The sequence below is a fragment of the Nipponia nippon genome, unplaced genomic scaffold (assembly GCF_047370975.1).
Source record: "Nipponia nippon isolate SJK-2023a ecotype South Korea unplaced genomic scaffold, ASM4737097v1 scaffold_2, whole genome shotgun sequence".
NCBI classification, from domain to species: Eukaryota; Metazoa; Chordata; class Aves; order Pelecaniformes; family Threskiornithidae; genus Nipponia; species Nipponia nippon.
The window spans coordinates 107,545,001-107,566,570 of NW_028262336.1; the positions used below are offsets into that span (position 1 = coordinate 107,545,001).

General features: G+C 40.7%; 1 protein-coding gene across 7 annotated transcripts in view; it reads right to left on the reverse strand.

Moving 5' to 3' along the window:
* The window catches only part of USPL1 (ubiquitin specific peptidase like 1), a 26,259-nt gene extending 6,298 nt beyond the window's left edge, over window positions 1-19,961 (reverse strand). For 3 of the 7 annotated variants that reach the window (XM_087755901.1, XM_087755900.1, XM_087755897.1), the window contains exons 1-9: window positions 19,807-19,961; window positions 14,043-14,209; window positions 13,343-13,471; window positions 11,549-12,200; window positions 9,255-9,341; window positions 8,693-8,822; window positions 7,302-7,427; window positions 6,470-6,630; window positions 3,409-5,305 (exon numbers count right to left, since the gene is read on the reverse strand). In XM_087755901.1, the coding sequence (XP_087612027.1) occupies window positions 3,409-5,305; window positions 6,470-6,630; window positions 7,302-7,427; window positions 8,693-8,822; window positions 9,255-9,341; window positions 11,549-12,200; window positions 13,343-13,471; window positions 14,043-14,141 (3,281 nt within the window). In that variant the 5' untranslated portion in view covers window positions 14,142-14,209; window positions 19,807-19,961. The other 4 variants (XR_015704434.1, XM_087755903.1, XM_087755899.1 and 1 more) reach the window with 4 other exon arrangements.
* Window positions 19,962-21,570: the final 1,609 nt, after the last annotated feature.

A 21,570-nucleotide genomic window follows, 5' to 3' on the forward strand; every position in this document is an offset into this window, starting at 1 on the left:
CGCCCCACGGCTCCACCACGTTCTGCTGCGCCGCGCAGCTTCAGCAGCTCCCTCGCAAACAACCAGGCTGTGTTTGTGCTCAGCGGTGCAAAACGAAGCACGCCGCAAACTTCACCAGCCTTATAATCCCGTTAACCTTGTTCTCTCTCTCGCTCTGTCCGCTTGCTCTCTTAGAGCTATACTTAGACTGTAAGCTCTTCCACTCCGAGACCGAATCCTGGCGGACTTTAAAGCACAGCACACGCTTAGAGCTGCGTAATCTGCTCAGAAGGTAACGTGCTTTGCTGTGAGCACGAACCAGCTCAGATGGAGAACAGCAGCTGTTTAGCTTTGCAAAAGGAACACGGGCAAGACACAATCGCTCTCATTGATACATTGTCAGGAAGGGAATAATTATTTCAAGCAAAAACCAATGCTGGAAGAAGAATAAATGGCAACAGCCAGCCATGAAAAACATCAAAATCAGATTTGTAATCAGCACCACAACGACTTTCTACAACAGTGCTCTAGCAGGTATACGGCTGAAAATCCATCCAGGCAGCTCCTTTGCAGATGGGCTGGTTTATTGTAGGCAGGATGAGACCGCGGCCCTTTCTTTTTAAATAACAAGTGTTGGAACACGTCATGAAGGAGCAAGACCTGAACCAGAGTGCTACTGCCACCACAGAGCTGGCTCTCAACTCCAGAGCTGTAAATCTGTAAGTGCCACAATGGCGCCTTTCCCAAACCACAGGACGCAGACTGACGAGATCGTGTGATGCAAGAGGTGAAGAAACATGAGATACAACCCCCATCAAAGTGCACAAAGCCATTAGACTTTTGGAAGTTTACCCTAGAACACTGATAAACCTCCAAAATACAGTGACTGACTTCTGCTCACTAAGCCTATTTGCTCTATGCCCACCTAGAGTATTTCTAATGGACACAAAACTAATACTTTGTATTCTCTTTATGGCAAGCATAAAGCTGATGGCCCAGCCTGCATTTTAAACTAGTCTCAAAACAAGAAGTCCAGTAACCACCAAATTCCAAATGGTTTCTTTGGTCACAGGGTTTTCATTCAACCTCAGCTGAATTCTCACTTGCACAGGACCAGAGGCAGTAAAACGTTTACGGAAACAGACAAATCTGCGCAGCATCATCTTTAGTTAACGATTTCAGAAAAAAGGCAGCAAAGAACTTGCAGCACTAACAGATTTATTTTCATACTTACTTTAATCTCAAGCGCTATTTACTTGCTCTTGGAGCTCCTATACATTTGTGTACCCATACTGTATCTCACGCAGCTGCAGACGGAGGACTCTGAACATGGGTTTGCAGAAGTGCTGCCAGTGGCAACCAGAGATTCTTGCTTCTGTCTAGGCATACATGTGCAGCAGACACGCCCCCATACCCTTTCTCTACTGTTAACTTTATTATAATCCTTACCACCAGGACTTTCTCATCTGCTGAGTCTGTTCCTCGTGCTGCCCTACGCATTCTTGCATCACGCCAACTCCAGGCTTGCTGCTTCACTCACCCCTGGGTCTGCGTCACCTCCCGAGCCCGTGGTGAAGGAGCTCCCGCTTCACAGCTGCAGGCAGCTGCAATCCAGTCGGTCACAGGTGGTATCGACACTGGCAGGCAGCTCCCCACAGCTCGGGGAAACCTCTGCAATGAGCAGTCAGGGGTAGCGAGACACTGCTTTTTAGTGGTTTGCATATATAGAAACCACCGGTTGGAAAACTCCACGGGAAAATCCTATCACCCCCCTCAAGTCTTGTAGAAGCACCTATTTTATTCACCGATAAACTCTAATTTTGGTCAGCATTTTTTTTTTTTTAATAAGGGAATTCACAAACAGGCAAACATTTCACCAGCAGTACACTGGCACTTTACATTCAGAATCCATTGATTTGTTTTCTATTGTAACGTTACCAATTACAACATTTAAAACAAAGAAGGAGCTCAAGATCTTTACAAAGACTTATATTTCAAGAATGAAACCATTCATCGACTGAAGTGCCAGTTTGATAAACACACACATAATTGCAACAGAAATAGCTTGGCAAGGTGAGTTCAGTGCCACTGACAGTTTTTCAAACAGTTTTTGAACCTGGTTCAAGCAATTCAAGACCATTTAAATCTGTAGCCATGCCTTGTAATAACAATTATGTTCAACTGCACCTATTGGAAAAGTAAGATGGAGGACTTGCGTTTTGAACTTGGGATCTAAAACAATGAAAAAATGCAGAGTACCTCTAAAAACAGCTGAAACAAAGACTTGCTGATAAAATCCTTGTTATTTCAGAGTACAAGAAAATTGTACAGCTAATCTAATTTAGCATATAATACCCTCAGCTCTGTGTCTATGAATTTAAAAAAGATTCCCATCTAGCAAAACGAAAGCTATACAAATCCAGAAACACCAAGATGTGAATCCCTCTGCTTACTCGCTGCTGTCTTGCCACCTTTTCATTACTTTCTTCCTATTGACCTTGCCTCTCCTTGGCACTCACATACGGACTGGGGTACACTGCTCGAGCCATGAAAAACTGCTACTGACAAGAGAAATGGGTGCTAACTTACAGTTAACTTCAATTCTTTTATTAGTGACTTTGCAGCTATGAATAACTAAAAGTTACATCTGATATTCTTTCTCAGTGCTGCAAACTCTGGCTCAAATCTTATTAATTTTACTTAAAAAATAACCTGGCTCAGAAGAATATTCTGCCAGATTATATTTTCAGTTACCCAGGATGAAAACTCAGTACGTGCCATAACTTTAAATAGGAAAATTTCTACCATGTATCCATCCTTCCTTAGATCCAAGGGGCATATACATCAGTTGAACAGTAATACTGAACAGTGTACTCATTGAACAGTAATTCTGAAAACAGCAGAGTTCCTAACAGAATACCAGCCTTGAGTTTAGTGTTGCAAATGATCTTCGTATCAAAGGATGCAAACATCCCTGATTACAGAAGGTACTTTTTCTTTTTTAAATTTCGGACAAAAAGACTTAAGGAGTTGGGTGATCCTGTAAAATAAACCACTACTACCTAAATAATATTTCTTACACCATTACATCATCAAGACTACTGAAGTTTATTATTTCTCCAACTCCATAGAATATGGATAAGTTTTCCATATTAAAAGCAGCAAAAATTAAGATTCACAGGAGCTTTTAATTAAAAATCATCATCATATCTGACAGCTAAAATAACTGCTTCTCAGAAAAATAAAATGCATTAAAACCTTATTTGTCTGCTACAATAGAATTTTAAGAAAAAAAATACTGCAAATGTAAATTGTTCAAGTACAGCCAGTGTGCAATTAAATTAGTTAGAAAACATAATTTAATAGTGCTTTGTTTCAAAATATACATAATATTGAAAAATACTTAAAACCAAGAAACCGAATATTTACCAAGTTCCAAACAGAGTTTCATCAAAATGAGGTACATCTATGTCACCTGCCATTGAGCTTGGTGCTGAAATGGAGAAAAGGTCTTCGAGGATATCTTCCCTTGTAGGACTTTCAAAAGCAAGTTTCTTCACACTGGGCTTGCTTATCATATGAAGTTCTGAATTACTGTCCTTTACAGGACTGTAATAATCGTGGTCCTTGCTTGTCACTGCTGCATGGGGCACACTGGGCTTCTCATCAGACGCTGTTGTTGCAACACTACTATCCACCATTTCCATATACATACATTCATCTTCACTTTTTGGAGCCTCTAAGGAAGCAACAGTTGAAGTAGGGGACAGTAATTCTGCCAGTATTTCATCACTGTTATTATGGCTAGTGCACCCTGATACAGAGTTCGCGTTAAATTCAGATTCATTATCTGCGACATCAATCTGATACTGCAGTTCCTTTAAAACGCTCTGCAATAATTCGCTGTCATTGTGAGATTCAATCTGTGATGGGGTGCGTACATCTCCACTCACAGGTTTTTCACGTTTCATCTGTTCCACTGCTAGCCTATCTAGCGAAGCCAACTTTTTCTTTTTAGCATTAAGTTTTTTTAAGAGTTTTAGGCGAAGTTTTCTTGTTTTGTCACTATCTGACTCTTCTGCCTTCCCAGAGTTACAGCTAGGCGAATGGAACTGAGTCGCTTTACCTGAGGTACCCAACGTACTTCCTGACTTACTCCAAGTTGGTCCTTCAAGAGGGGTATGACTTGCTGTTGGAAGACGAGTGCTTTGAGAAAATCCTTTGAAATTTGATAAAGGATGAGTATTATTACTCCAAGGAACCACTGACTTCAGGGTCTCAGTTGTTTTGTTTGTACCTCTGCTTTGAAATCCACCAAAGTTACTTGCTCCCTTAACTGGCAACCGCACTTCACTTATTTTTTGCATTGAAGGAGTTTTGCAACTTCTCTCATTTTTGAGAGCTGAGGCACTTGAAGGCATAATAGAAGTATTTTTGCTTAATAATTTCTTTACCCAGCTTCCTACAAATCCTCTTTTTTGGTCTTTGCGTGACGGCTGAAAGGAATTATTGGCAGCAGAAGAATTGGCAACCTGAGAATTAACTACGATTTTGTTGGCATCTTTCAAGTCAGGCGATTTTTGCATAATATTCTCCACTGGTGACAACCTCTTGTTTAGCTGTAGTTCTGAATTTAATCCATGTTCTCTGTTAGGTAAATTAGTTCTTTCATCTGTTCTTTGAGCAAGAAATGAGTCAGATGGGTCAGGGTTGTGTTTTTTGGGCACAGAAGGAGTAATATTTGCTGGGTTCAACTCTTCCAGAGGCAAGCAAATGCTGGAATTTTCATATAACGTGCATTTATTCATAGCTAGGCTAGTTCCAGCAAACTCTCCTGTATGTGGAGTGATAGGTGAAAAAGCTAATTCCCTCTGTTGTGTTCCCATTCCAACAACAAGGTTATTTCCCACCATCTGTCCATTCGATAGTGATTTACCTTCTGAGTCAGTTTGAATTTCTTCAAGCATCAGTGTTACAAGATCATCTTGTGCCAGATTTTCTAAACCATGATGAACACTACTTTCATCCTCAGCTACCCGCTGCTGTTTCTTATCTGGAGTTCTCACAGAATCCTCTTTGCGATGTTCTGCAGGTATTTTGTCTACAGTGCTATCAAAACCGCAATACAACACTGTGGAATTTGACTGTACATTATCAAGAAGAAAATCTTCAGTATTTTTACTCTGGAACTGTGAATTCAGTTCTTCTGGCACACGGGATGTTTTCTTTTCCCAGATAACAATATGAATCTCTGAAGGAGGAACTTCAAATCTTTTATGTCTCTTGCAATATGGACCCTTTAAATCATCACATTCAAGCCAAGTTCCTGCAAAATAAATAGCAACCAGTGTAGAGACTCAGAGACTTTTCAAATTGAAGTCACTATCTTCAGACACTTGTCAAATATTTTTATTAACCCATTCCCCTGACAGGCAGAAAATAAAGGCTTTTTTGTTTTCCTCCATTGTTTATTACATCTGAGAAAACTGGGAGGTTTCCACTGTAAAAAGATCACACACAAGCAGAATTTGCAGCAATATTATTACAGGTCAGAGTAGGTCAGCCAGAAAACAAAGCTAAGTTGTTTTGTTTTTTTTTTTTGTCTGAGCTAATAATGCTGACATCTTGTCTGAAAACACCTGCACAGGTCTGAGGGAAGAACCACCTCTCAAATTAAGTTTCTCTGCCTTTTCATTGCCTGGGTGGGATGCATGGGGGTTTAAGAGTAACTGCTCATTTTAATAATCTGCCTCATCATCTGCAAATTGTTCATAGATCATTTGCAAATATTTTACAGCTTTAAAATTTAAAAATAGATATATATGATGTATAGGATGTTCCTAATTAGGTGCTTCCCGGCTGCTTCCTCTTCCTATTTCTTCTTAAACTCTGGCAGTATGATCTACACAACTTTCATGTTGTCAGAACACTTCATAAGAGTGCACTCCATTCTCCCTACAGAAGCATGAGAATCAAAATACCTACTTCTCACCTTCTCTGAATACGGAGCTCCCGCCAATGGTACAACCATACCATTAGTAATGCTTCTAACATGGATTTGTGCCTTCCATCCCTCAGGTGTAGTCAAGTTCAGAAATGAAAAGAAACTTCACTAATGCCGATAGTTGCATAGGTTCCCTCACTTCCAGCCAAGAATGGATTAATAACTGGCTTCAAATAACCAATACCATTTGTCCCACAGCCATGCTGAGACTTCATAGAAAGTTACGAAAGGAAACAACTCTACCCAAAGAACTTTTGTCAGTGAGTGCTGTGTAGAACATAACACTACTGAACAAATCAGCTAAACCAGACTGAAACCTTCACCCTGAACAACAAAGTTCCCACAATTATTCACAGAATTTTAATATGCAGTTTAGAATACAGACAAAAGAAATCCTTGTTATTATATGTGGACTGTCGAGACTATTGCAGTAACCCAACAAACAGTATTTGATGTAGACTCATGAAGTATTATAATGGTTCTTACCGTCAGGATTCAAAGACCAGGTTATGAAGTGCTTCTTATCTGTTTGATACTGAACAATAGAGGTTATTTGGTAGGTGTCTTCTTCAAACCGAAATGAATAGTTCTTCAGGTTGTTATGTGGCAAGCCTTCTACAAAATGTAACATTAATATTGAGGGTACTCTAATAAAGAAACAATAAAGAACAAGTTTATTACAACAAAATTGCGGCAAAAGTTCCTAATGAAAAATCACAAGTAAGGCATCTCAAAGAGTATGTAGTCCTCCCCTTGCTATTCTACTTCCACGCAGGACTCTTCAGAGTGCACAGTAGTCAAGGGATAAGAATATCTCAACTGGATATTCCATTTTTTATAGATGAGGGGAAGAAACCACCACTACATAAGGGATTTTGGGAGTGGGGAAAAGGTGAGAAAAACAAGAGACAACCGTGCCATAACCACAGTAGGAAAGGACACTATTCCCAAGCCAAACTAGTAAACATGATCAGACAACAGTTTTATTTACCAAGAGGAGGAGTAGTGGAAAGGCTGACACTGGATATCAGTTGTCTATATTTACTACTTGGTAGTAAGTATTTATGACCTGGCTCAAACACGGGTGCTGGTCAGCATGCTAAACACTGCTCTATGTTTCATGTTTATTAAACACTATTTGCTATTTGGGCATTTAAGAATGATCTGAAAATCTTAAAAAGCGAGCATTTATCAGATTTTAAACAGTAGAATCTCTGTAAACCCAAGATAATAGTTTGGTTTTGCACGTGGTATGTTCAATAAATGAAGCGTCAGAATTTTATGTATTTTATTTTCAAGTTCACATATTCAAACTTACTTTTCCAAAATCATCTGTCTTCTTTGAGATCTATCACTACAGTTATTACATGGTCCAACATGAATAGCGTTAAGTGGATGCCAATCAGGGATTATATTTGTGAATGTTGTTAGTGTTTTCCTAAATCTGGGGACACACACACACACACAAAAAAGGAGTAAGTTGAGTTGCTGATCAGAAAACAATAAATATACACACTTTACCAGGAGAAAAAAGTTACAAAAAGGTCATGACAAAGCCAAATTCTATTCATATTCATGCCATTTGTGTGAATTTCACTGTGACTGCATCACATCCAAGTCAGCACTGAATTCAGTTCTGCCAAACAGTTATCAGTCACCATTTGTTCTCAGCAGCTCTGTGGCCTTCAGTTTCACATTATTTGCTCTTTCTCCTTTAGCATGTTATCTCTGTTTCCTTTCCAACAAGACAGAGCTTGTACCAGGATCCGCACAATTTACTAGCTAATACAGAATCTCAAGGGGAGAAGGAAGCGGTAACAAATTACCTCAGAATCTATGTTATACAACATTTTGTTTTCAAAAAACAATACATTCAGAGCTGAGATTACACTGAGGTTATATTGTATAAAAATACAATGTATGGGATATTAAAGTGAAATAACATAGTTTATTCATTCATTAGCCACAGAAAGGACTTCCTTTATATTCAACCTAACCTAGATTTTTCAACTTTTTTTAAAAAAAACCAACTACAGTATATAACAACAACTCTTGAACACATTGTATTAACCAGGACTACACATTAGCTGGCAGTGTAAGACAGCATTCATCCCATCTCACTTGGGGATCGAGCATTTTATTGTATAAACCTAAGAGAGTGGAGAGAAACAGGTATTTTTCAAGTAAAACGAGCTGTCTTCTGAAGGTGTCTCTTTTTCTGCTGACTCTAAAAGGAGCCTGAATGACTAGCTGGTACCTGCAGCTACACAGAACTAAATCAATTCTCAAGACATTACTTCCCTGTAATACTATTTTAAAACAGATAAATTATATGAGCGAATCTCTGATTCTTTGTAATCTAAATGAATATTACAGATATTCTTCAATAGCAAAAGTGTACCAGGCATATATTCTTTAGAAGTACAAGAATCTGTATAGTCTCAGCAAAATATCAGAGTGAGCATGGCCAGGGACTCACACAGTTATTTATTCTTTCTTTCTTAATTAAAGTGATAACATTGTTTCCTAAGACATTAAACAGCAGTAAACTATTTTCAAACAGTAGCCTAAAAAAGTGGATCGTGTAAAACTTCAACAAGCTTAAGCTGTACAAAACCTGGAGATACGAAGAAAAATCAACTCTTACATGCAGATTTAAAAAGGTAAGATAGAACAATTATATAGAAGCTACTTAAACAAAAATCTCACCGATCCTGGTATTTGTAGCCACAACATACACATTCAAACTTCCATGAAAATGAATGCAAGAATAGTTTCTCAGCTTGTTGATCCTGTTGTAAGAGTAGAGGGAGTGCAAACACTGGACTCTCCATCTTACCTTCAAAGATGGGGCAGAAAAAGAGACTCACTGAATATTTGAAATCAGCTTTCAGTACTTCAAAAAGGAAGATGATACGCAGGAAGATGATACGCTTACTGCTATGATTTTAATTCCAGTTATCCCTTAAAGGCTGTATTTCTAATCCTCACAGCAAAGGGATTGCTCCATGTTATTACGTTATCAATGACAATTTCATGACCACAGCACAGTTACAAAGATGAGAATATGCTCTCTAAAACTTCAAAACCAGTCAAGGGACAAAACAGCTGATCACACTGTAAAGTATGTGTATGTCACCAATAAAAACAAATGTATTTGCAAGCTGTCTTGTATGCATACATACATATGTATTTTTATGTACTAACATACAAAGCTTTACACCTAGAGTTTCCTGAAAGTAAACACTGAGATGTTGCACTAATCACTTACCCAATTCACACTTAAGCCGAGGCTGAAGCTGTGTAAACATTCTGTTTCTGATTTCATTGAGATGAGATTCTGCTTTTGGAAGAACATCTAAAGAAAAAAATACATATCCCTTCATGTATTTGTGTAACACCCCCACCCTTTCACATGCATACGTACCCTTAACGTGCATTCATTCTCTGCAAACTGATACCTTTCATATTGACCCATACTTGCCTAAAACTGTTGGTAAAATAGCCAATGCTTGGTATTAACTGATTTGAAAATTAGAGAAGAATTTACAGAAGTTGTACACATTTTACTGCAGTTTGCTAACCAGAAATTACTTGACCTGACTTAAATTATGACTAAGAGTGTGTACCAATAGCTAGTCACGACATATAAGGATAACGTAACCAGACATTACAAACACGAGCAATTCAGAGATTAATAGTAGATTTTTTAAGATCAAAAGCGCAAATATTTGCTTACATGCTTTCTAATGATGTTATACAATTTGTAATAAAACATTTAAATGTCTTGTTCCCAATTAAATACTAATTTCCTAAGTCAGCCTTTAAAAGAGTAAAAATAATTTTTTAGAAGTGTGCTTTATATATCTTAGTACGTATTCTAAATTTACAAGTTACATGGTTTATTCACGAACACATTCTTTAAGCACAACCAAGAACATAACTTCTACTACACAATCATGATCATAACCTCCACAAATTAAAGGAAGGATTTAGAACAGCTGTTGAAACTATTTATTACTTATAAAATCTATGTATATAAAAAAGGTAAAAACATGTTTCTTGCAGCTCTATTGCTTTTGATTGTTTTTAAAAACAACTGTATATAAAAGACGCTGAAAAACTACACCAAAGGGCAGAATAAATACTACATCTATTCTCCACAACACCACTGTTCATCCAATCCCCTTTCCGCTGTTGTCCAAATAAACTAATTTGTTTTGCAGCAATTCCTGGAAATGAAAAGGTTTAAGTTATCTCAAACGACATTATACTCCAACACCTAACATCCCCATTTAAGGGCTCTTGCACACCAGAGCTGCTTTGCAAACACAGCACAACAGAAGGGAACAAAACACATCTGAGACAGGTTCTGTGATGGTAGAGGGCTTCCAGCTAATAGCTGAAAACCTGAAATCAAGCAGCCTGGCTTTCTGGCAAGCAGAGTATATGAACTACTTCAGAATCTTTTTGGATTCCACCCCTCCCCCCTCCCCTCCGTAAAATAGTATGTTTTCTCTGCCACAAGGTAGATGAAACCATTTTTGATACACCTATTATTTTTCCCATGAAAGATATGATATTCTTCAAGTTATCTAATGCTGTTCTGGGACTACAGTCTATATATTCAAACACACACTTTTCCTGCAATGTCTATTGAAAAAAAAAATTCATGAAAGGTACTGGCTAACCAGAGATCTGTATTAATTCTCTAATAGATGATCTCTTAGAAGTTCAGACTTATGACACCAATGAGTCAGTTCAAGAGGACTAAAGCAACCCGATCTTAGTTTAAGAGACTTAAACTGAATCCGCAGTACAGAAAATGACCAAAGGCCGTACTAGTAGATGACAGTGACACATCATCCTCTGACTCCCGCTGTGCTGCCCCCAGCTGCCCATCACTGCCCCTGTGCTTGGAGGTTACAGTCCTCAAACCTGTTAACTGCACATGTGAGTACTCACTAACCCTTTCCAGACAATATGAGCCAGGTTAACGTGTTTGACTAATTTTGACCGAAACAGGTTAGGAAACGCTATCATCCACAGCACAGTTTGCAGACCTCAGGGGAAGCATTCCTTCAGTGAGCACAGCTGGAGACAGAAGAGAACGTACATTCCCGGTTTTACTATTTTTGGTGTGACAAGGCAACTGCCCATTTATACAAGGATATAAACCACAATAGAAATTATTTTGAAGATTAAGATTAGAACACCATCCTAATATGTTAACCAACAGAGGGGAAGGAAACGAAATAAGTCTCAATTACATAAACAATTCACAAATTCTCTATGTGGGATATGACAAAAAAATTCAAGAGACGCTTAGTGTTTGATGCTTTCAAAATGTGCACGTTTGCCTCAAGAAAAACAATTTCAGAGGTTACTGGGATTCTACTAGATAAAGCACACTACTCTGCAAATTCATGGTAATGACCTGTAACTCATGCTTTTGTGATCTTGAAATACAACAGAGGCATATTTAAATGCACTGTACCAAATTCCGCATATTTGTAGCGGATCAGATCAGTCTAATATGAAGAAACAGCAGCTAAATTTACTCACCTTTTACTTTACTCCTTTTACAGGTATTCAGAAGCACAGTTGCTTGATTATATTTTGTTAAGAGTTTCTGGAGTAAGCATTGTCCATCATTATATTCCTTTGCTAGAGCAAATTTTAATGTTTCTAAGTGTACCAGTGCTGACAAAATACAGTCTAACCAACAAAGATCATGCATGTTTCTCCACTGAAGACATAAATCTGTGTTATTGCTGGAACCTTTATCATCTTTGAGCAAAATTTCAGATGTTGTTGAGCAAAGTTCAGAATTTGGCACGAGTTGTGTTCTGGGACTAGAAGTCTTAAGAGGACTTTCTTGATAGCTGTTGGTGGTTGGTTCAAAATCCACCTTCTGGATGCAGGACTCCCCATTGTTACTAGTTTTTTGCTGGTCATTTTGTAACACATCGTGTAGGCTTGACTTGGGAATACATAAGCTATTCTGCTGGCATTTGACAACAGGGTCTCTATTAATAGTGTGCTCAACATTTACCACATTATTAGTTCTTGCTTTTTTTGGATGTGATTCAACAGGAGAAAAGTCACTGATATCACACAATTTCCTTTTCTTATGAGTAGATGGAACTTGATGATTTTCTGAATCAGCAGAAGTAATTATGCTGTCCAATGGTTTATAACCAAGTGGGTAGATACACTAAAGGAAAGAAAGAAAGTTACAGTGAAATCTGCAAAGCAATTTCAGGTGAACAAGAGCTAACAAAAGTACAAACCATACTCTTAAAATGGAATGTAGGACTTCTGTAAAGTGATATTTTAATGAAATCAATACATAAATTCAACATATGTATGACAGGAAGGGTGTTTTATCCAGCCACTGTCTTATAAGCAATTGTGAAGTAAATATATCAGTAGTGATAATCAACACTACTTTTCCGGTAAATGCTTCCAACCCCTGAAAACAATCTAATTTTGCTAAGGAGAGTCCTCTTATTGTGCTAAATCCATTCTTTTAGGGTACAGATTTGGCATTATCATCTCATGCCTGAGAGACTACTGGTGCCAAAACTGGCAGCGTATATTTCAGGCTAGCCCGATGCATTACACCAGGTATTGGTAGCATCTTACATATACAGCTATTCTGCAATCAGAATATAGTCAAATCCGCTATTACCAATCTCCAGAACAATACTATGATTATTTAAAAGTGAGAAGGGATGGAAAAAGCAACTCAAGAGACCCATATCTAGTCTACTCTCTATCTACTAATTTAAGAGCACCAGTCCATATGGGATTGCTATACCCTCCCCACATACACAAGCAGTGGAGAAGGGAGAGGCAGCAAAATCACGACTCAAATATTAAGCAGCACAGAAATCCAGCTAAGGTTAAACTTAAAAGGGGAAAAAAAAAAAGATAAAAACATTGTAATTATAATTAAAAACCTATTTGCATTACGTAGACTTAAAGAGGGGAAAATGGGAGACTCACATCTGCAAGAGTCGTGTGTTAGTTACATGGATCATCAAATTTTCACCTTGTATTCTGATTCGTATGAAGATTTATTTAGTGCCACTTGTGTTCCCTTGTTACGTATGCAAAACTCTCCTTTATTCATTTTAATCTACTCTTTTTAATTCTGTAGGGTAGCTAGCTGTGCCTAAACACTGCATGCACGCAGGTTTCTGTCTATATACAGGCAAACATCATCCCACATATGGACTCAAAGAGGTCTCAATAGTCTGCTTACCATCGACAAAATCTTGAACTTAAAGAGGTGTAACTGCTGAAGGCAAAGGCCTCTATGCAACCAAACAAAACTGTTAATTAGTGTAATACCTGAGGATTTTCACAAAGAAAAATGGACTCTTGAAAATTAATGCGGTAAGTCCGTAAAACCTGGATCTGGCCCTTCTCTTTGCAGACTGGACAATACTCATGTGCAGTTGTTTCCACAGGATTACAGTTCTAAAAACAAAAAAAAAAAAAAAAAAAAAAAAGAAAAAGCAGCTTAAACTTATGTATGTCATATATTATCCCAAGGTAAGACATACATACATTCCAAGATAGAAAACCAATGTGCAACTTCTAAATATAATACCTAATACAATATAAAAAAGTAAACTAGATTGGTTTTTTTTAATATTTGTAAGATATATATTTGTATGGTAGAGTGCTCTAAATAAATTAATCTTTTGATTTAAATATTCAAATACTTAATAAGGTATCTTTAACAACACAATTATGCAACATTTCATTCCACTTGAACTAAACCAAAGGACACTTATTGCCAGGGAACACAAGCTCAGATCTTTGAAAGACAAATCAATTTTCATAAGAATGCAAACAGTTGTAAAAATAGTGCCAATAAAAAAATCATAGGCACAGATTTACTTAGAATAATCTTTCGCCATTGTTATAGATTTCCGTGGAAAATAATTTTGAGATTTTTTTTTGTAAAATGAAGACCAATTAAAAAATCTCTCAAAGCAGAGAAAAATATGAACTTTGCACACATGTAAAACAATTTTCAACTGACTTTTCCCAAATACCCCACCATGTGGAGTGTCGATTTCCCTATACCAGTCCCTTCTCCAATCACTTGCAAACCATTTGTAGTCTTCTGGGTATCCATCATTCTGAGCCACTGGCTAATTTATGTCACTTGTAACAATGTCATGACCACTAAGGATTTTTCAAAGACTCCTGAAAAATAAGAAGTGAATAAAACAATTAAAGAAAAATTAGATTATTTTTTCAGAAAAAAATATACCAACAATAATGCAGCCTGTATTTTCTGTGAGAATGAATTCAGAAGAGTATTTTCTTAACCGAAAATACTTTTTTTCTAGTGCAGGTTATGAACTCAAAACTTTAAGTCACACAATAGATGTAACAGCTTTAGGCCCTGAATTTGCAAGCTTTTTTGTTCTCTGCACTCTACAAGGTCTCACATATTTTCCAAGTGCACTACACTTTGCAGAAATGTAGATGTCTTGCCTGGGCATCTCAGCTTACTGCATCTAACTCTCAGAAAGAACGAACTTCTTTAAAAATGGCTACAATAAGATCCCATACAGTTATAGATGCCTGCTGAGGAACATGAAAAAAATCAACCAACCAAAAAAACCCCCACTGTTGCATCTTTCAAAACAGTGAATTTAGTGCATAATAAACCATTAAAAGCTTACCCTGCAAACATAACAACTTTTAACTACAGAAGGGCATCCTGCTGCTACTGCCACTTTTTGGAAACTTCTCCTAATGTTATTTTAACAATGTTATAGACTTCCTAGCAAACTAAAGTTCTTCCACAGTATCGCTGCTACGTAACTCTATTCTCTATTTTACAAGTGACATAGAATATTCTATTTCAAATGATTTCTCAAATTCAGGGTCAAATTTTGCCTTTCTCGCATATTACACACACACACGTTGGTGGAGGACAACTTCAGTATGAGCCAGGTACACATCAGAAGGCAGCTCCTTTAGTCCATTCCTTCACTGGCACTGAGGCTAGCTACACCCTGAATCAGCCAGAAAAACACAGAGGTTTAGAACTACAGGGACCCAATTCTGCTCCTGCTGACTTCAAATGGAACTAACCAGAATAAATACATCTCTCTTTAAGGTGCAGGAGGAAGTTAAGGTAAGTTGAATTGCAGAGTCATCAATGTATTATCTTTCCTTCAGCCACGACTGTTCCCTTTTCATTACCTCCACTGAATAACATCCTCTCCCACACCATGATGTCCTTTCAACCCTTTCTTACACTACAGCACTAACTCAGATTACAGTTCCTTTCAAAAAAAGAAATTTCCCAAGACATTCTTGGAGACCCGTGTAAATACCAGTTCAACCCAAAACCATTTATAATAGCTGGGCAAGGAGAGACCCTACAGAACCGGACAGAATGCTAACAACCAACAGAGCATGGGGGTGGGGGGGGAAGCGCAGTAGGAAAATGTAACAACTCATTTCAAATCAGTCCCCAGTGGCAACTTAAGAGAGGGTCAAAATGAGACGACGGTGGGTCCTATCGACACTTCCAATGTGGTCAGCAGCACTTTTCAGAATTCCCGGGCTGCAGCATGGTAAGACAGTATACCCTGACTTATAAAACTAATGGTTGTAATTGAAGGTAAGAACATAAAAATATCAAACCACGTGCCTTAGAGAGCATGTTTAGTTTTCAAAGTAGAGTTGGAAGGTGTACAAGAAACAGCACGGTCCCGGGCTCACTCAAGGTAAAAATTAATGAATTAGCTCAAAGTATACCAGTTTGCTGGGCTATAAAGGAAAGGCAAGCTCTCCAATTTTTCACACAGTGGCAACAGCACTATCACACTGTGACTCAACTCTATTATCATGTATTTAGTCTAGCCAGGAACTTGATTTTTTTTTTTATACTATTACAAGTTGTGCAGATATCAACCACACTAAAACACATAGCAACTTCACTCTCCACGCTACAGCTAATAAGAGAATGTCTCTAGTTCAAGGGACTTCTAGGCAATTCCTTGGCCTGAAGCAGTCTCAGCTCTCCAGAGTAAATAAAATACATAGCTCACGTGACTGGAACTCTAGACAATTTCTCACCACATAAATACAACACACTTAAAAAGGTTACTAACACTAACAACCTGCAGGTTATTCCTTTTTAAGCATGCCTTGGTTTTATAAAACATATTTATTTCTTTGCAAGTCTCTGTTTTCCCTGTCATGCCTCTCAAAATGAAAGCAAGTATTTTTTTCAGTTATGTTCTCTGTTACTTCTGCTCTTCTTTTTAAAGCTTAAATACTGTTCTGAGATGTACAATACCTCCCCCGACTATAATCACCCAGCAATAGTACTATAGTACTGGAGTCCAAGACTTCCAATGCACTTACAAATACATAAACATTAAAAGAAAACTATTAATTGTCCTTTGATTTCAAAGACATAAACACAACAAGCAAATAAAATGGGTATGCCAGTACTAGATATGCAGAGTGGTACCAAGTGGCCTGCCCGTACATTTCAGTATTTGTAACATTACAGCAAGTTATTAGTGATCTTTGCATAATGTACAAAAATTTGGCATCAGATCAACAGCTGCCAAGAAAAACAGCCAGTTAAAAGACTGCTGTATCAAGTACTGAAACAACCCATTGTAGCAATGTGTAATATCTGCATTATAGATGGGAAAGTACACAGGAATGAGCTTTCAAGCTTACTGGGTCATGTTTTAAACCATTTATGCTACTTTCCTTCTTTTATCCTAGATACTTGAAAAATATAATGCAGACTATGCTATGGACCTGGTATAATTATTAAGGCTATGGTTATGCTTCCTTGAGTAGATGAGTTGATCTAACTGCTTGCTGCTGCAGAATAGGGAGGTCTCTCTTCTTTCTCTCCCCCCACCTTCCCTGACAGCTCACATCCTTGCCAGACTTTTCACAAGCTAACCGAACTCACAAAACAAGAAAACTCAATAAAGCACAAGTTTTTCTGGTATGCTGGTGAGTTAAATTGGCCTATGAAAAGGTCCAATGAGCTACAGAGCTGACAGGGCAGAAGACAGAAAAAAATGAAATATGGGTTTGATGGATGGACTGTTAGATGGCTAAGGAATTGGCTGGATGGTCGCATCCGAAGAGCTGCAGTCAACAGCTCAATGTCCCAAATAGAAACCAGTACTGAGTGGTGCCCCTCAGGGTCTGTACTGGGACCAGTACTGTTTAATATCTTCATCAATGACAAAGACGGTGGGATCGAGCACACCCTCAGTGAGTTTGCAGATGACACCAAGCTGTGTGGTGCGGCTGACACGCCTGAGGACAGGATGCCATCCAGAGGGACCCTGACAGGCTAAACATGGGCCCGTACAAACCTCATGAGGTTCAGTAAGACCAAGTGCAAGGTCCTGCACATGGCTTGGGGCAACCCCCACTGTCAATACAGGCTGGGGGATGAAGGGATTGAGAGCAGCCCTGCTGAGAAGGACTTGGGGACACTGGTGGATGAAAAGCTGGACATGAGCTGGCAACATGTGCTCGCAGCCCAGAACTGTATCCTGGGCTGCATCAAAAGAAGCACGGCCAGCAGGTCGAGGGAGGTGATTCTGCCCCTCTACTCTGCTCTGGTGTGACCCCACCTGGAGCACTGCATCCAGCTCTGGGGTCCTCAGCACAGAAAAGACATGGACCTGTTGGAGCGGGTCCAGAGGAGGGCCACAAAAGTGACCAGTGGGATGGAGCACCTCTCCTGTGAAGAAAGGCTGAGAGAGCTGGGGTTGTTCAGCCTGGAGAAGAGAAGGCTGTGGGGAGACCTTATTGCAGCCTTTCAATACTTAAAGGGGGCTTATAAGAAAGATGGGGACAAACTTTTTAGCAGGGCCTGTAGTGACAGGACAAGGTGCAACGGTTTTAAATTTAAAGAGGATAGATTTAGATTGGATGTAAGGAAGAAATTCTTTACAATGTGGGTGGCAAGACACTGGGACAGGTTGCCCAGAGAGGTGAGAGATGCCTTATCACTGGAAACGTTCAAGGTCAGGCTGGACGGGGCTCTGAGCACCCTCATTGAGCTGAGGATGTCCCTGCCCAAAGCAGGGGATTGGACTACGTGATCTTTAAACATCCCTTCCAACCTAAACCACTGCATAATTCTATGGTAAAAGGGACCTGGACCTTTTCATAACAGTGAGTGGTACCTTGTGAAACACTACCTTATACATAAAAACCAGTTACAAACTGTAGTAAGCAGGTGACAAAACACTGATTACCTTACAGTGAAAAGAACATCTCCTCTTTGTTTAAATGCTAAAGGAACACTTAAAAATGACCCTCCTGTAAATCACCTTACAAGTCTTCTTTCCTTCTTCAAGGGGATATTGAAAAGATTAAAAGAAACAAACAAAAGTCTAAGAAAAAAAAACTCAGAAAAATCTCCATTGTGTTATTTGTTACCTATCCATTCTTTATACAAGAAGAAACCAGAATATTAAGTTTCTTCTTTATCTGAGGTCATAACTATAAATACTCAAAACTATTCATATTTAAAAAAAAAATTACAATTTTGACCACAAAATGTAGTGCAACAGTACCAAGACATTGTTGCTGTCACAAAGTAACTCTCCCTACAGCGCAGCCTGTAAAGTGCTGGGCGGAACTGCAAATCTCCCTTACCTGGAAGCAAACACAAATTTCTTTCCTGCAAGAAGCCTAACACAGACTAAAGCAAATAATGATAAAACTGATGAAGTTGCAAAATAAACTAGCGTGCAACGTTATTACTCCACTGTTCTAAAAAGTTTCTTCTACAGTCAGACTTCATTTTAACCTCCTCATATTAAATGCTCTGATGGGTGTATGACAAGGGACAGGGACTATGAGTTTTGCTGACAAATCATTCAGTCCTTCTGAAAAAAATGTGAGTTAGTGTGGGGAAAAATACAGCCTGAACTAGCGCAGTTTATTATAGCTGCAGCCAAGAGATGCAAGATTTCAGGAAGGGACTTAGCGTAGGCAGATCCTCGGCCTCTGACCCAAGGCAGTGGGAGCGGGGGCACAGGGGTGGGATGCCAGCTAACCAGCTGCCAGGGCTGTGCTGGCCCAGCGTGCTGGTTGCTGCCCTTCCTTCAGCACCAAAAGGTGCTCAACTGTTTCAGATAAACCTATGGTTAAACAGCCTCCTTGATTTTTAATCTACATCCAGAGTGATCCAGAGGCTACGGAAAGACTGTGGAAGCAAAAAAGTGTGTATAGAGCTAATTGTTAGAACATAAGAAAACTGCGCAAGGGGAATATATGTATATAGACACATGCACTAGCACCTCACCAAGTGCATCTTTCATTAAAGAGTGCTTTCACCCAGCGTTACCCGAGCAGAGAGAACGCACGCCTTCACCACACGGCTACTGACATGAAATACTCAGTCGGCATTTAGAAACCCGCAAGGCAGCCGCTCCGCCACAGCCCACCACAGCCGCCACCCCCCCGGAGCCTGCCGAAGGGCTCGGCATCGCCCGCAGCGCGCCGGGCCCGCCCGTCCCCGCGGCGGGGACACGCGGCACGGCCGGGCCCCGCTCTCACCTGCTGGCTGCCGCCGCTCCCGGCCCTCGGCGCGGCGCTCCCCGGCGCCCTGCCAAGCACAGGCAGCCCTAGACCCTAGACCCCAGCTCGCCCGCTCGCCCACCGGCCGCCTCCCCTCAGCGGCCTTCCCGCGCGGCCCGCCCCCGCCGCACGTGCGCTGAGCGGGCGCAGGCGCGGCCCCCGCCGCGCGGCCGCTGGGCGTCGGCCGTTACTCACGCACTCACCGGCCGTTACTCGCCCGCCGGCCGTTACTCGCCCGCCGTTGCCTCGGGGCGGCCGGCGGCGTCAAGCGCGGCCGCCGCCGCCTGCCCGGCTGCTGCGCAGTTTCCGGCGCGTCCCCGCCGCCATGCCAGCCCGCCCCGCCCCGCTCCCGGCAGGCAGCGGAGGCGGAGCCGCTGGCGGGCGGGAGCGGGGCTGCGCGGCGGCGGTGCGAGCGGCGCCTGAGGTATTCTCCCCTCCCCTCTGCCCTTCCTCCTCGCTCCCTCAGGCGGAGCGGTGGGAGGGGACGATCTGGGCCGCGGCTCGCTCGCCTCCGTGGGGGCCGGCCCTGCGAGGAGCGAGCGGAGCACCGCTCCCCTCCGCTGCCTTCCCCGGCGCCCGAGCAAGGAGGGGGGGCCCGTACCTGCTCCCCCCGCCAGCCGGAGGGGCGAAGCGCGGCAGCCGGGCCCGTTGCAGCTGACTGACGGGAGGCGGCAGCCCTGCCTGCCGTAGGCCTGCGGTCCCCCTGCCACGCAGTGCCCGCCCCGGTAACGCCGCGTCGCTCCTGGCGATGCCTTTGCACGTTGCTTAGGGCAGGGAGTTGAGGATTAATCTGCAATTCACTGAGCACCTGCTTAAAATCACGCCCAGGGTGTGAACCTCGTCCGAGGTTCGGTACCTCGGGTCTTGGCTTTCTTTCCTAGTACCGAGACGCTGGTTCTGCCAGTTCTGCTTCTACCGACGTGCTGCGGTGATGTGCGAGCTCCTGTTTGAAAATCTCTTCTCTTAAGCAGCCTAGAGTTTGCCTTGCCGTCGTTTTTGAAGGTTTTGGTCTCAAGAGGTTGAGGTGATGTGTGGCGCTCAGTCTCGACGAGCATTTCTGCACTAGCAGTCTCAGGCTGAAATAACTCGAGCATTTGGTGCTAGCTTTTCAAACCATATTGGCCCCTTTTCCTCGAGCGCGAGCTGCAAGGAGCTCAATAGCAACGGCATTTAGGTCAATGCTCTGCTTCAGTTACATCAAGAAGGCTGTCAGCGTGGACCAAGCCAGCCTGGTCCCTGGGGCTGGAGGATGGAATGAGTCAGGAAATTGTTGTAGTGATAGCATGAAAAATGCCTTCTCTCTTATTGCCTGCCGCTGCTTTGCTGAAACCTTACTCTTGGTTGAGTTTTTAAAAAGCGTTTAGCATAAATCATATGATTTACATCGTGAAATAATCTCTTGTAACATCCGTAATCTAGCTTTTTGCTGGGGTTATTCCTTTCATTTGTACAGCAGTGTTTTGAAGTTTGAATTAATGTTTGAGAGTATTTTGTTCTATTGGAGGAAGTTGTTTGCCTGACTAGAGAAAGATTGTAATGAAATTTGGTAATAATTTTGTGAGGAGTACTTTTTTTAGATTGATCTGGGGTTTTGATTCATTAGTGCTTTCATTGTGGAGAATGTGTTTTTTCTGTGTACTTTCATCAGGAGTGTAAAGCACTTTTGGGTATGTTGAGTAGGAGAAAGAACTGACTGGCTCTACAGCCATTGAGACTGGTGTTTCTGCATAGGCATCCAAAGCAGTTTGTGTATTTCATCTCTTTTTCAGTTGCTTTATTTGACTGTCAAATAATGCAATCCACTGAATAATGTTGTTAAGTAGTTTCATTAGGTAGTTGTATGTATGCAATGATGTCCCTCGTGGCATTTTAGGACTCTCTAACTATTGTGTTTTTACCCCTAGTAATATTTATGGTTAAAATACAGTGTTTGCATGTATGAAAATTAATATATGCTCTGTTTATTA